This window comes from Trichosurus vulpecula, chromosome 8 (assembly GCF_011100635.1).
Source record: "Trichosurus vulpecula isolate mTriVul1 chromosome 8, mTriVul1.pri, whole genome shotgun sequence".
Taxonomy (NCBI): Eukaryota; Metazoa; Chordata; class Mammalia; order Diprotodontia; family Phalangeridae; genus Trichosurus; species Trichosurus vulpecula.
This window is the reverse complement of record NC_050580.1, coordinates 171061777-171077863: the sequence shown is the minus strand read 5'-3', so window position 1 is coordinate 171077863 and position 16087 is coordinate 171061777. Positions and strand designations below refer to the sequence as shown.

The 16087-nt window shown below is 39.7% G+C and overlaps 1 protein-coding gene across 1 annotated transcript in view; it reads right to left on the bottom strand.

Annotated features, from left to right (window-relative positions):
* SHC4 (SHC adaptor protein 4) overlaps positions 1-16087 on the bottom strand; it is a 156082-nt gene that overhangs the window by 46472 nt on the left and 93523 nt on the right. The window contains exons 5-6 of the mRNA XM_036735874.1: positions 7180-7233; positions 716-767 (exon numbers count right to left, since the gene is read on the bottom strand). Of these exons, the coding sequence (XP_036591769.1) occupies positions 716-767; positions 7180-7233 (106 nt within the window). The remainder of the gene's footprint in view (positions 1-715; positions 768-7179; positions 7234-16087) is intronic.

Below are 16087 nucleotides of genomic sequence, written 5' to 3'. Positions count from 1 at the left end.
AGACATAACTAGGTCAGGGCAACTGTATCTTTTCCCCAGGGCACCAACATTTAAAGCATGAAAAATTTAAAATAATGATTTTTAAAGTGTGAAATTGAAAATTATTTATAATTATGATTAGTATGTTCACTGTTTCAGCAGTATTAAAACTAGTTGGCAAGAATAATTAGTTCACTTTGGAGGCTAACAGATGGGATGCTTCCTCCACCATCCTACTTGCATATCAGGTCATTTCTTCCCAGCTTCTCCCATCCCCCCAATCTTGTTTACTGTCCTAGAGTCTCACCTCCACAGGGCTGGTGTAATGGTCTCCTCTCATGGTTAATATAAGAATGCATTTCATGTTGCATGCCCCAGGTTCCACTTAATGCTCTTTGCCCCAGATGCCAAAAATTATTCCGCAACTAAGTCATTTCCACAGTGGCCCAAGTAGCTTCTCCTTTATAGACCCATAGAGTAGCACCTTATTTTGCAGGCCACTGGCATAACCAGGTACAAAATTCCATCTGTGGACTTTTCTACCTTATTATTGTTGCTATCTCCCACCCATACTCACACATGATTGCCTAGAAACCAATACAATATCCCATTAGAATTTATGGTACTCATGCTTATTAGGGTACATAAAGAAGATCAGATACATAGCTGCATGTAACTTAGTAGACGACACTACACCAACTCTTTTAAAAAAAAATCTAAAAGTTACTTTTCATACCTCTTTGATTAACTGGATCTTTAGCTACGTAGGCAACATAGTCTGTGGTGTCCTACAAAAGAGGGAAAATCAGTGTGTTTAAAATGATTGGCCAGAACTTACAAAAAATCAGAGTACACATGAAGGTTTAAAGCTATTGGCTTGAAGGCTGGTTCATCCTTTTTTGTGGGACACAGCATGAGGAAATGCAAACTGTACACAAATATGGAACATGTCAAACTCCCATTTTCTGCTCTCTGTGTAGATAATTTTGAGGGGAATAATGTGGAGCCAGTGCAGTCATTGAGAATAGGCCAGAACACAGGGAAAGAGTAGGCTAGGCCCATTGAGCATACAGACAGGCTTCCCCACCTAGAACTATTCATTGATTCTTCATATGAAAGCATGTTAGGAAAACCAACTCTACCAGGAAGTTAGATTATCTTTTAAATACACTCTCAGCCCCCATCCTTTTCAAAGATAGCTCCACAGGAAGAGTGTTTAAGTTCACACAGGAAACAGTATACATATGGGTATGACAGAAAGTACACTGACCTGGGTTCAAGTTCCAAGTCTAACACTTATTACTCTGGATCTGGAGTCAGAAGGCCTGTGTTCAAATCCCGGCTCTGAAACTTACCTCTCCTCCTACATAAAACGCGGACGTTGGATTAGATGGCCTTTAAGAGTCCTTCTAACTCTAATGACCTTCTGAGCCCTGGGCAGGTGACTTTATATAGCTCAACCGTGGGGTCTTCATCCATGAAAGGGAGATGATAATAAGAGCTACACTACCTAGACAGACAACTGGCTAACATAGTAGATAGAGTGCTAGGCCTGGATTCAGGAAGCCCTGAGTTCAAATCTAGCCTCAGATACTTATTAGCTGTGTAACCCTGGGCGAGTCACTCAGCCTCTGTCTGTCTTAGTTCCCTCAACCGTAAAATGGGGATAACAACAGCACCTACCTCCTGGGGTTGTTGTGAGGGTCAAATGAGATAATATTGATGAAGCGTTTAACGCAGGGCCTGATGCTTAATAAATGCTTATTCCCTCCACCCCACCACCTCCCTTGCAGGATTTTATAGATGCATGAAACTGCCAGGGATTCTTAACATGGCAGGTTGGTGAGGCCTATGAATCCCTACATATTGTCACCTACATTAATAATGAAAGAAATTCTAAATTTCAGTCAGAGGTAATTTAAAATAAAGACTTTTTTCCCCTCCTAAATTCACAGATTCCCTGAGATCTATCCACGGACCCTGTTTTAATCCAACCCCTAAATTTTACAGATGGGGGTTAGAGGGGTGAAATGGGAGCCTCTGCTTGGTACCATAGTGGATACAGCCTAGAGTCAGAAAGGCCAGAATTCAAATCCAGCATCTAATATTTATTAGCTGTGTGACCTTGGGCAGTCACTTAAACTCTGTCTGCCTCAGTTTCCTCTGCTGTCAAATGGGGATAATAACAGCACCTACCTTGCAGGGTTGTTGTGAGGATTAAATGAGATATTTATAAAGTACTTGGCATGGTACCTGACACATTTTTTTTTGGTGGTTTAGTCGTTTTTCAGTCACGTCCAACTCTTCATGACCCCATTTAAGACTTTCTTGACAAAGATACTGGAGGGGTTTGCCATTTTCTTCTCTAGCTCATTTTCCAGATGTGGAAACTGAGGCAAACAGGATTAAGTGACTTGCCCAGGGTCACATAGCTAGTAAGTGTCTGAGGCCAGATCTGAACTCAGGATGAAGAGTCTTTCTGACTCCAGGCCCAGCACTCTATCCTCTGTACAACCTAGGTGGTCCACCTAGCACATTGTAGACACTATATAAATATTCATTCCATTCTCCTTCCCTTTACTTTCAGTTTTTTTAGCTTTACAATGAATAGGTTGAACTAGATTTATGCTAATGTCCCTTTCTTTTCTAAATCTATAATCCTGTGATGCTACATTGATAAGGATATACAGCTAATCAGTGGAAGGGCTATAAGTACACCCAGGTCTGGTTCCTAATCTAGGGCTCTCTCTGTAACATTCATGATATGTCAGCCACTGCACCTGGTTATTATAAAGATGGAGTTTTGCAAGCCTTAAAGTGTCAAACAAGTGTGAGCTCTTCTCATTAGAAGAATGACTACCACTGGACCTCAAGAACCAACTTGTATCCTCACCAACCATGCAATTTGCATTTCAATTTATTTGTTTGAAAAAAAAAATCCAATGGGATTTCTGCAACACTAACCATGGGATTTGGTGATGGTGTGCTAATGATATGTCATGAAAAGACATTTACCAAGACAACCTTATGCTGGTCCACCTGCCTGCATATAGAAGAACAAAAGGACAATGAACTTGGTTCTCCCTGTTTTTAATGTTGAATAAATTTGAGCACCAAGACTGTGGGATCAAAGAGTGCCATAACTTAGACCACAATAATGGTTTTCCAATTGTCCATGCAAAGCTATCAGATAGCTCAGGAAATTGTTTAATTAAAGATATGTATCAGAAGACTTTTTTTTCAGATTAACTCAAAGAAAAGACAAGAAAGGGAGAAAAAAAGAAAGGACTAAAGGATTCACAAGGGAGGAAAAATTCATTTTGCGACAGGATTGGAGCAGCTCAAAAAAAAAAAGGATCTGCTGACTCTGTAAAAACAAGACACTTGGTAATCTATACACACTGAAAACAGTGACATGATGAATGACAAGATTTTAATAATTAAATATGCTTTTTGTTATCTCAGATCTTGGGGAAAAACATGCCCGTACAATGAATAAATACTATTTGCAGATTAGAGGCATGACTCTCTAGAGGCAAGATGCAATCAGCTGGCAGGAAATAAAAACCCATGTTTGTAATACCCTCAAGGACAGTCATTTAATAACCCACTGTGAATCATACAGGAAGCAGATCTCAGGGTCAACATAACTTGTCTTAGATTATTTTAAAAAATAAAACACACCCCTAAATAAATTGCTGTCCTGAAAATAAATTTCTTCCAAATAAGTAAGATCATAGTGGCAAGCTTAGTTTTATGTTTATTCAGAAGTAGTCAACAAGAATTGTTAACTCCTTTGCCACTGATCTTAAGCCTGGCAGGCATTTGGGATTAAGGGGAAGGGAGGCATGCTAAAGCAGAAATTTACTGAACCAAAATCTCTTCCCAAATCTACCGCTATCACACCGTGACCTTAGACAAGTCACTTTCATCGCTGAGGCTCTATTTCCTTATCTGTAAAATGAAGAGATTGGAATGATTGACTTCTAAGGTCCCTTCCAGCTCAAACACGCCCTCAATATTTAAGGTGATAATAACAGCACCTATCTCCCAGGGTTGCAGTGAGGACAAAATGAGACAATATTTGTAAAGTGCTTTTCAAACCAGATAGTGCTATATAAATGATAGCCATTATTATTATTATGTTACTACTACTAATAATAAGTATTCCTTTTATACTTTCATATTTCTATACTTTAGCATATGTTTGATGTCACTGATGTGGGTGCTCCCTCCAAAGGTGCAGATTGAAACCCTTCTGCTCTTTCTCATTATCCAAAATTCCTGGTCTTCCCATAAAACCTTCATAAAGGGTTCACCTAACACAGTGGTTCCTGATATTTCTGGTTCCTCAAACTGCCTTCAACCAATAAAATATGTTGTGAACCCCCAGGGAAATTTAATATGCTACTCATGATTTTTTTATAATTATTTCCTGCTTAAAGCTCCATTAAAATAATTTTTATCATGAACCCCTTGAACTGTTAACATGAACCCAAACTACTAAATGGGAAGCCCCTGACATTCAGATCTCACCCTTGTACAGACATCACTGGAGCAATGAGGGCATCTGTCAGTGATCATGCCCCTCTGCTGATTGTGCCCCGCCTCCGTTTCTGATCCCGCATCTCTCTGTGATGACCTTTACACCACTTCTCCTTCACGATGCTGTTATTAATATGCTGCAGCTACTTATGCCTGCTAGATGAATTTCCATTGCCCTTTAATTCTTCAGAGACTACAGCATTCCATGACTTTGAGCCATATAGGAACACTGGAAGAATATTTATGTGGAAAAAAAAAAGTTGGGTCTTTGTTTCAAGAAGAATCTTGGGGTCATTAAAAATACTCTGCAATTTCTCAAAGGCAATTCAACTCAATCCATATTTGTTAAGCAACGATTGGCACAAGGTACTGTGCCAAGCACTGGAAGTACAAAGAAAGAAATGCAAAAGTTCCTACACTCAAGGAATTTACACTTTACTGGAAGAAGAAAATAGTACACAGATCAGTACAGTATAAGAAATATTGGGCAGCTCAGGGACACAGTCAGTAGGTAGAGCACGAGGCCTAGAAGCAGAAAGACCTGAGTTTAAATCCAGCCTCAGACACTTACTAGCTGTATGACCCTAGGCAAGTCATTAACCTCTGTTTCCACATCTGTAAAATGGGGGTAAGAATAGCATCCACCTCTCAGAGTTGTTGTGAGAGTCAAGGAGACAATATTTGTAAAAGTGCTTAGCACAGTGCCTGGCACATAGTAAGTTAGGAGAACCATTAGGAGGCTATTATAGTTATCCACGCAAGAGGTAATGAGCTCTGCCCTAATGTGGTATAGAAAAGGACACAGATGCAAGAGATGTGGAGGCAAAATTGATGAGACTTGGCAACTGATCAATACAATGATCAATAAAAGAGCATCTATTATGGGCTTACTATGTGCTGTGCACTGTGTTAAGCATACAATGACAAATGTAAAACAGTCCCTTCCCTCGAGAAGCTGACCTTCTAATGGGGAAGACAACTTGTACATATCTAGATATATAGAAGAGAGATACATATAAGATATAAGGTAACCTTGGAGGGGAAGGAGCTAGTAACTGGGGGAGGGGACAAGGAAAGGTCTCATGCAGACGTCAGAGCTTCGGCTGAAGTTTGAAAGAAAACAGGGATTCCCGAAGGTAGAAGTGTGGTGGGAGAGCATTCCAGGCATCTACAAGAGCCAGCACAAGGCATGGGGATGGGAGGTGAGACTTATCACCATATAAATTGTCCTTCTAATTCTGCCCACTTCTCTCTGCATTGGTTCACAAGATCATCATAGATTCAGAACTGGAAGGCCAACTAATGCAACGCCTCATTTTACAAATGAAGAAACTGAGGCTTGGAAAAATTGAGTAACCTGCCCAAGATCACATAACTGGTAAAGTGGTAAAGGCAAGACTTGAACTCAGGTCTTCCCGACTCAAGCCCAGTAGCATTCTATCTGCTATACCATATTGCCTCTAGAGGGGCAGGATAAAGGCCAGGCAAGGATGGGGTCCAGGCCACATTCAGCCTTAACACTGTTCATTGGAAATTACAAGTGATTTCAAAAAGCATTCAGCACTCTGAAGGTAGGGACTGTAAAATTATACTTATACACACTACCTGATGCTGATGGTCTATGCAAAGCTAGTCTTGTGCTCCTGGTTCAGAGACTCTGGCTACTTAGCTTACATGCTGCCCATGACCAAACAGGCATTCAGGTATTGGAGCCAGAGTAGTAATATTTTAAGACTTTATTAACTTATCAAAGAACACTCCCTCTCCTCCAATTTATTAAGTGGTGATATTGTCAGAGTCAATGATATCCAATGTCAGATGCAATGATATATGGTACCCAGGGAAAATTATGTTGGGATGGATCAGATCATGGACTGGAAGAGTCACTTCCTCACCCACTATTTGTTGTGGGGCTGGACTATCCCAATTGCCAGATCAAACGTGATGTGGGAGAGTGTATCCCCCACATTAGAGCAGCCCAGGACACTGAAGTGCCTCTTCTCTTCTGGCTGCATAGGCTGCACACCCTTCTCTACTAGGACTCTCACATCTAGGAAAGTACTCCTTCCACTCCATAGCTTTCCCGCTCCTGTGCCTGGAAGGTCCAGGGCGAGAAGTAGACCCTTTCTGAGGGTCTGTGTGTATACTGTGTGTAGACTGTGGTCTGGTTACTGGTAGTAACTGGGTTGCCCCAGAGCTTGGCTGTAGAAATCCAGAGAAGCATACCACCCTCTCTGAAGAAGTGAAGCTCCCGAGAAGTCCCCTCTTCATAGGTGATGAAGGTGACTCTTCCCTTACATGCCATTCATCCTCGAGCTTGCCCATTACCTGCACTTATCCTAGAGCTCAGCTGGAGCTCACCTGGAGCCTCCCTTCCTTCATTTGGGTGGAGAAATTCTAAGGAAGCACTCCCCTCCACCCATGCCAGCATCTGGGCCAAAGCCCTGTTTTCCCCACCGTCATTATTGCTATGTTAACTACATCATGAAAAGCAAATTCTTTGATTTGACGCTATATACAGGGGTTCAGAAGTGGTAATACATAATTGAAAAGGGAAAAGCAGCAGCTAGCATATCACACACACAAGTTGTCTTGGTTCTAATGGAAATAAAATGTTTGCTGAAAATGTAGGAAAATTTATAAATCCATACTTACAGGATCACCTCCAGAAGCAAAAGAAATAGACTGCATGTGATGATTCGCAATAATCTGAAAAATACAAGAAACCAATTAAAACTGCACTAGTGATATAAATTAATTACTTTCCTGATTATTAACAGTCTGACATGGAGATTTTCTTTGAGAAGGAAAAAGTATTCAAGTGCATTGAATTATCTGGCTTACAAATATGCTCAGGTGTACTGTGCATTTCACCATGTAAAGGACCACAGTGTAATGTACAGTTGGTGGAGATATACTTATTTTACTGTTCTAAGGCATCACTGAAATATCATCTTTTGGCACATCCTAGTCTAGGCTCTGCTTTTGTCTGAGGATGCCTGACATTAGCACATCTTCCTAGGTGATAAAATCTCTGGAACAATTTCGAGGAAACTATTTGCATGGAATCATGGTACCTTTTTGTAGATACTATTCCACAGAAGAATACTTGTTCAAGATGTATTGAATCATTGGGGTTTGAGCAAACCATCTATTATCTATTATTTATTGATATTTGACAGATACCGATTTCCTACAAGTCATATAGAAAGACACTCAAAGAACCCGTAATAAGACATCACTGTCATTAAACAAATAGTTTTCAGCAGCAAAACTCCACCTCATTATGTCAGAACACATTGTCAAAGCTTATGTTTTGTTGAAGCATCTTGCCATGTGAAATAGGCTTTACCATGGTAGGGGTGGAGGAGGGAAGAGAAGGAAGGGAACAAACATTTATTAAGCACTTACTATATGCTAAGCATGTGTACTGTGCTAAACACTTTACAGATAGTATCTCATTTGATCCATTAAGAAACCTGTTGCCAATATGTCTGTATTTATTCCTCCCTAAGATATTCCTCCCTAATTACCCTCCCCTGTCTATTCTCCCCTAAAAGCCCTCTTGTATCATAGGCTAAGAACTTGGTTTCTTTGGAAACCAAAACATAGCACAGCATGTACTCTTCTTGTTTGAATAAAAACACATTTTAGGAAAGGCCGTGTAAGAATGATCCAACAACTATGAGACATCATTATATTCAATCTAGTGAATAAAATATCCATGTTCTGAGAAGATTATAGTAAATTATATATCAATATCTATTTATCTCACTCATTGAGTTATGGTTCTCCCTACTTTCTGCCTGAACATTTCAATGGCAGCCAAGCTGTCCTAAGCCAATTGTACCATCTGGTGGCCAATATAGGGAACCTTCTTGACCCCAAATCCCTTTCCTAGTGTGGCAGCATAGGGTAAGGGACAAAACACAGGGCTTGGAATCAGGATACCTGAGTTTGAATCTTCCCGCTGATACTTAGTAGTTGTATGATCATATATATGCAAGTCACTTAATCGCTGAGCTTCAGTTGTCTGATACAAAATAGGATGATAGTACATGCACTACCAAATGTGGGATTGTTGCGAGGGATGCTCTTTTGTAATCCTTAAGGGTAATTTATTATAAAAGTAAATTATTATTCCCCACCACCCCTTTCCTTCCCCAATCAAAAAGATCATGCAAATGTTGTATCCATCATCTCTCAAAATTCTGCCTTTTGTCATCCATAGCTCAGTCCATTTCACTACTGGAAACTTTCACACACACACACTTCCTCTTTAATGCCCTTCTTTCCCTCTGTCTTCCAATTTTTGCCCAGTTACCTTAAAGAGCTCTCTTCAAATCCGGAGGTTATATAAAAAGTTTTAAAGGGAAATTAGAATTTTAAAATCCTTGATAATACCAAGAAATTCCCTTCAAAACTTCCACTAAAGTTTCCATCTACCTTTTCTTGCTCTTTCCATTAAATCAACTTTCTTCCTTCTTGGAATTTGGAATGAATAAAATAGAATTATTTTTCTATTAACTGGTTTTGTCTTGTTTATTCACATTATCCTCCACTAGACTCTCACTGTCCTGAATGTCCTCCTAGCCTGGAGGTGATTCTGGGCTCTTAAAGGTTATGCCAGTGGAGTAAAAGTTTTACCAGGTCCTAACCAAGCTAGAAAGGCTGCCAGTAGAGACCTGGTAACATACTCTGTCTTTGTCATTTCAGGCCTATTCTAAGTTCAGGAAGGCTCATCCCCAAAGTGTTCGCCAATAGGTAATGATTTTCAGCTATTAGTGTTAATGATTTTATTAAGTATCTTGTTCTCTGTTGGTAATGGAAGTACCTACACTGAGGATATAATGTTTCATATAATAATAATTAATAATAATAGTAATAGATTACATTTACATCATGTATTAAGATTTACAAAGTGCTTTCCTCAGAATGACACTGTGAGGTAGATATTACAAACATAAATATATTTATGCTACCACCTCCCATTTTTGGTGCAGACCTGTGATTTCATTCATGTAAAGATCTCCCACTATGAAATCTCTCTCTACCAGTACATATTTGCAACTAGCCTTCAACCCGGATACTTGCTAGATAATTGCTTAGACTGAGAAGTTAAGTAATTTGTCCATGATCATACCACTGTGCATCAGAAGCAAACCTCGAATCTAATTCTTGCAAATTTCCAAGACCAGTTCTCTGTCCATTACATCACAGTGCCTCTTTCCACTAACATGAGGTACCTTGAACACGAGTTCCGACTCTGATCACCTCTCTAATAGACTTTTGTAATAGCCTCATAATTGGTCTCCTTGCTTTCAGTCTTTTCCTCTGTCCAATTCATCACCCATAGCTTTCAAAATAATCTTCCTACAGTACAAGTGTGACCATGTCATTCCATGCTCAAAAATCTTAAAGCAGGTCCCAATTGCTTCTGGGCTTACATCTAGCCTCTGGAACTGACACTTACAGCTTTCCACCATATTACCCTTCACATACTCTAAATTCCAGCCAGATGGACTACTTTCTCACATGCAAAATTCTATCTCATACCTCTATGAATTCTCACAATCTGTCTGTCATGCCTCGAATGCACTCCCTCCTCAGCAACTCTTGTTAAAATCTTCATCTTCCATCAGGGGTTCAGCGCAGATGCCATGTCCTCTCCATCATCTCATCTTCTCTGACCCCTATCAGTTGATAGTGTTCCTTCCTTAAATTAGCTTGTATTTACTTATCTGGCTCCTCAGTAGAATATAAGCTCCTTAAAAGGAGGGATAGATTCTTTTTTGTTGTTGTTGCTGTTTGTATTCCTACTTCCTAGCACAGTGCTTTTGCACATAGTAGGTGCTTAATCAATATTTATTTAATTAAATTAAATGGACTTGGAAAGGCTTCATAGAGAAAGTGGCATTTGAACTGGGCCTTGAAGGAAGAAAAGGATTGTATAACAGGTAGTGATAAGGAGGTTATTAATTCAAGGAACTATAGTCAGGAATGTTGCTATTAGTAAATTTTGGTAGTAAGAGAAAAAGGTGGTAGCAGACCTCTCTCTTTCCCCGGGGCAACAGATAAAAAAAGAGAGAGATTAAACCAGGACACTGGCCCATCCAATAGTTCTTTCACTCGTACAGGAATAAGGAAAGGAGCTATGATTTCATTGGTAAAGGGAACAATGAGAAAATCCTTCTGCCCATGGAGGTCAGCTCCTTCACATCTTGTAGTCTCAGAGAGTTATCTATATCACATTTTTATACTAATCTCTCCTCTCTGAAAAGAGGGACATGACCACTCCATAAAGATGACCATTCCTGGAGTACATATAGACATACAATCAATATTAACTATGGACAGCTCCCTCCGGAAAGAGGTATCAGGAGACGGGCTGGCCCTGCAGGATTGGCCATAAAATCAACAAAACCAGGAATTTCTCCTTTAGGGATAAGGCAGTGGTGTAAGAAAGAGTGAAAGGAAGGCTCACTCTCTGTTGATTCAGAATGGGAAGTACTCCAGTAGTTGGTTTGATTTATTTTGAAAGCATCAATTAGACCTTGAAATCTCATTAGTCTAGAAGTCCTACGACTAAAGATTTCAAACTAAAAAGGACCTTGGGGTCATCTAGTCCAACTTTCTCATTTTACGGATGAGAAAATTGAGGCCAAGGATGGTTAATTGAATTGCCCAAAGTCACACAGGTAGTAAGGGGAAGAGTCAGGGTATGAGCCCATGTCTTCTGAATTTAAATCCAGCGCTCGTTCTACTTCATCGCATTGCTATCATACAGTATAGGGCTATGACTAACACATCTTGCACCCAGGGAAACCCAACCCAACAGACATCCTGGGACAAGTAGCACACAGGGGATTGTCAAATCATCTTTCTAAGACAAATTCGGTTGGAGAGGGAAGAAGAGATGTTGGGGAGAACTCAGACATTAGACAGGACCCCACAGAGGGGAGAAAAATACCCCTGGATCTGGCTGCAGGTAGGGAAGGCTGCCAACATGGAAGAGCACAGGACAGGGTCAGGCAGAAAAGTAGCTCAACCTAGAGTGTGGCTGCCAACAGTAGAAGTAGGACACAGGCCATCTGGTAGGTTAATATTTTAACATCTTGCTACCTAGGAGCTAACCTCAGCTGTTTCTATCTGTTAGAGAAGCATGTAACATCACCTCCACACACACAAAAACATTTTTTGGTGCCTGGAGCAAAGACTACTATGGTCTGCCATGATGAGCTAGAACTTAACTAGGTCTTTTTCATTAATTAAAGCCATTTATATAATTTTGGAGGTCTTTTTATTTGCTTTACATTACCCTTTATACTCTGATGCAGGTTTTAGAATGAAAACATAAGGGAGATCTGGGAAGTGTCTCATCCTAAACTGGGGGAACTTTGAAAAGACCTTCCAAATAAGGCCTTTACTTATCATGCTACACTTCCCCACCCCCAATCCATTTCCAGTGTCTTCACCACAAAATGTATGTATTTATCATCTCCCCCAGCTCAACTACAAAGTCTGGGACTGCTTTTGCTTTTGTTTGTGTCCCCAACAACTAGCACCTACTATGTGCCTGACACATAGTAGGCACTCATTGACACTTATTCATTGATTGATCCAAGACAGTGTACATCTGTTGAATTACTAAAATTTTCCTTCCACCTCCAGAGAAAGAACTATGGAGTCGGAATGCAGAGTGAAGCAGACTATTTTCTCTTTTGTTTTGTTTTCTTTCTCATGGTTTCTCCCATTTGTTATAATTCTTCTATGCAACATGACTAATGTGAAAATGCATTTAATAGGAATGTATGTGTAGGACCAATATCAGATTACATGCTGTCTTGGGGAGGGAAGGGGGAAGGAGGGGGAGAAAATTTAAAACTTATGGAAGTGAATGTTGAAAACTGAAAGTAAATAAAAAAAAAAGAATTCCTAAATGTTTATAGAGGCTGGAAAGTGTCCTTGCTCTTTCTCTCCATTTCATTTGCCTTTTCTCTGTTCCTCATGTAGTCATGACTAGAGACAGAGTGGTCCCAAAGAAGAGTGGGTGGATAATTGAAAAGCAATTACTAGGAAGAAGAGGGTTAGGCTCTTTCTGAAATTTTTGCTTTGGGGCCTAAAATTTTAACTTATGTCACTTGATAAGGACATGTCACTTGGATTAAATTAAGATATATATATATATATATATATATATATATATATATATACACATATATATATATACACATATATATATACACACACATATATATAAAATCTAGTCATGGAAATAGGTCACTCTCAGTAATCAAGTGAACATTTAGGTAGAAATATTTTAAGAAATATATTTTTCTACATTAATATGGGTAGTGCCATTTTAAGAATGATCATTTTTCAAATAACTATAACTTTATATTTTTGAAACTGGCAACATGAAATCTTTTTTAATGAAAGGTTATAGTGTTGCTTGTATAATGTCCTCTTTACAGATTAACATGTGCCCAGAACATATAACTTACTGCATCTCATTTATCATTTATGGAGGGGCAATGTAACATAGTGGGCAGAGGACTGGCTTTGGAATAAGGAAGATTTGGGTTCATATCCTTTTAAATATTGACCATGTGACCATGGGTAGATCATTTAACCTCTCAGTCCCCCAGGCAGCCCCCCCCCAAGATTATAAATCATGGAAGCTGCCAATCTTATTTAGAAAAAGAATCCTGAATGCTGATGAAATCACAGGTCAGGATCATAGATTTCTATCTGGAAAGGTCATTAGAGGTCATCTAGTCCAACTTCCTTCACTTTACAGACGATGAAACTGAAGCCAATGGTGGTAAACTGACTTACCTAGGATTACACAGGTAGCTAAATGGCAGGGCCAGCTTTCAAACCAGATGCTAAGAAGAGTCAAAGCCTAGCATGCTTTCCACTGTATCATCATCTATCTTTTCAGCTATTAGTTTTCATAAACCATTCTTGAATTTATTTATATTTTCAGCCAAATGAATCTCCCCCCAAAAAGTATGAGTAGTTCCTTTAATTTGGCTTGAAACTACATCTGAATCATTTAGGGTTGTCCATAATTCTAGTTTTGGGGGAGTGGATGAACAAACCCCCTTTTGTATTATCTATGCCCTTCACAAATTGGACGATTTTGCACTTGTTCTTCCTCTACCTTCATTCTTACCAATTTAAGGAGTCTAAGTGTTTGCCCGTTTTGGCCTTTGTTTTTTTCTTTTAGCCTTCACATGGCAGCTGCTTTAGTCTTTGCACCATTCTAATTGCCCTTCCTTGGGACTCTCCCCCACCCCCTTGTTAAAACTCTATTATAGGTTTCTTGAACTGGAGTAACTAAAGCCACCTGCCATACTTCCCAACCACTTTCCCCTCCTGCCAGGAAAAAAAAAATCTGAAACAATTACAAAAGCATCTCACTTTTTGGATCTAACAACTCTGAGATCCTGCTTGACTTGAGTCTTATCTCCAAATACCCACCACCAGAAGTGGGATAATCCCCTCCCCAAACCCACCAATGAAAGGAGAAGGTAGGGTTTGCCACCCCCTTACTCCAGTCCCTCCATCAGGAGCAGTAACTAGAAAGGGTGTCAGCAATGGCCACCACTTGTATATTCATTGTCCACTTCTCCTTTTGCATCCAGAGATGTCAGTGTGCAGCAGTGCTGGAGAAACAGTGGAATGTAGAGGTATAGAAGTGGCTCAGGAGAAGAATGGGATGGCATGAAAGGAAAGGACCAGATAGTACTGAGAATAGTAACAACCACATTCACACACCCTCCTCCTGAATTCCCAATCACCTCATTGGACATGAAAAAAGGTCTAGGAAAAGAAATACATCCCCAAAGATTGAACCTATCTCTGGACGTCTCCATGCTCACTCTAACCCTGCCCCTTTCCCTTCCACCATGTAATCCTCTTGAGTAGATTACTGAGGGCCCCCAGACTCTGTCAATGAGACCATATAACTAAGACAAGACTATATCTGCCAGATGCCAAACAGCTGTTTGTGTGAAAAGTGAGAAATTCAGCCAATCCCCTGAATGTTTCCAAATGTACAGACGTCGTGTAGACAAAACATCTGGATGACTGACTGCATTTTTTCATTTTTTATCCAGATGTTTGGCATCATGTAAGCAAGAACTAGATGTCACGCTGGCCTTGTAACAATGATCTCAACTCTCTTGGCTAATCAATACTCAGACAGACAGGATGAGAGATTGGTATTTTGAACTTGTTTCCCTAAGTTACTTTTTCCCAAGCTATCTTTTGCACCACTACACCTTCAGGTAGTTTCTTTTTTCTTTCATTTACACACTAGTAACAGGTATGTATGTACTAGTGTATCTTTTTCTACAGTTCAAGTACATGGGAAAGTCCTTGTGAAAAGGATGCCCGAATAACAGCAGTTCAATGATGATGGTTCATTAATGTTTGTTCACACTAAAGCAAAGTAGTTCACTGGACTTAATAAAGTAAAATCCAGATTGACTGGAAGCAAACTACCCCCAAATCTCAGAGTTGGAAGGGATGTCAGGCCATCAAGTCTAACTTGTACCTGACCCAGAATCCCCACTTACTTTCTAGTAAGTAAGTAGTCATACAACCTTTACTTGAGTGCCTCTAGTGGGAGAATTCCATTATCTCTGGAGGCAGCCCAATCTACTCTCAGAGAGCTCTAATTATTAAAAAGCTTTTCCTTACATTGAGTCTATAACCTGCCTTTCTAGAACTTCTTCCCATTGTTCCTACTTCTGCCTTATTCTGGGACCAAGCAGAGCAAGTCTAATCTTTCTTCCATAGACAGACCTTTAAATACTTTAAGACAGCTGGTATGTTCCTCCCACCCATCCTTAATTCCTTCAAGTAATTTTGATACGGCATGATCTGAAAGCCTTTCACTACCTTGACTGTTCTCCTAACTAACCAAAACTTTCAACTAACTGGAATTTTCTTCTGTACTCAGCTTTTAGGAGAGAAAAAAAATCACAAGAAAACAACCTGATATTAGCAATTTAATTCTAAAAACCACTTCCCAGGGGACACTGATCCTAATATCCTACACCTTCTGTATCTCTACAACTGGATGGTAAGAATTGAAATTCATAATGTCGATCCTGAGGCACTGCAATATCCTGAATGAAATCGAAAGAGAATTCAATTATGTTATACTCTACTCTTGCTGACACTGCTTCCATAATATCGTTCACATCCATCCACTCTTATTCATTCCCACTGCAAGCACCCTAGATTTGCCCTTATTAACTCTTATTATTTCAACAGCCTCCAAAAGAGTCAACCTTCTTCCAGCTTCTCCTTCCTCCAATCCATCCTATATACTCTTGCTAGATAGATAGTCTTAATTATGTCACTCCCCTGCAGAAAAAAGCTTTTCACTGAGTCCCATCAGCTACTGAATGAATTCAGTAAATAATATATGAATTAAATAAAATTAATAAATTCATCCTGGCTTTCCACAACCTAGCCCCAACCTACCTTTCTAACCTTATCTCTCTTGATTCCATTTCAGGTACCCTATATGCCAGGTACACTGCAC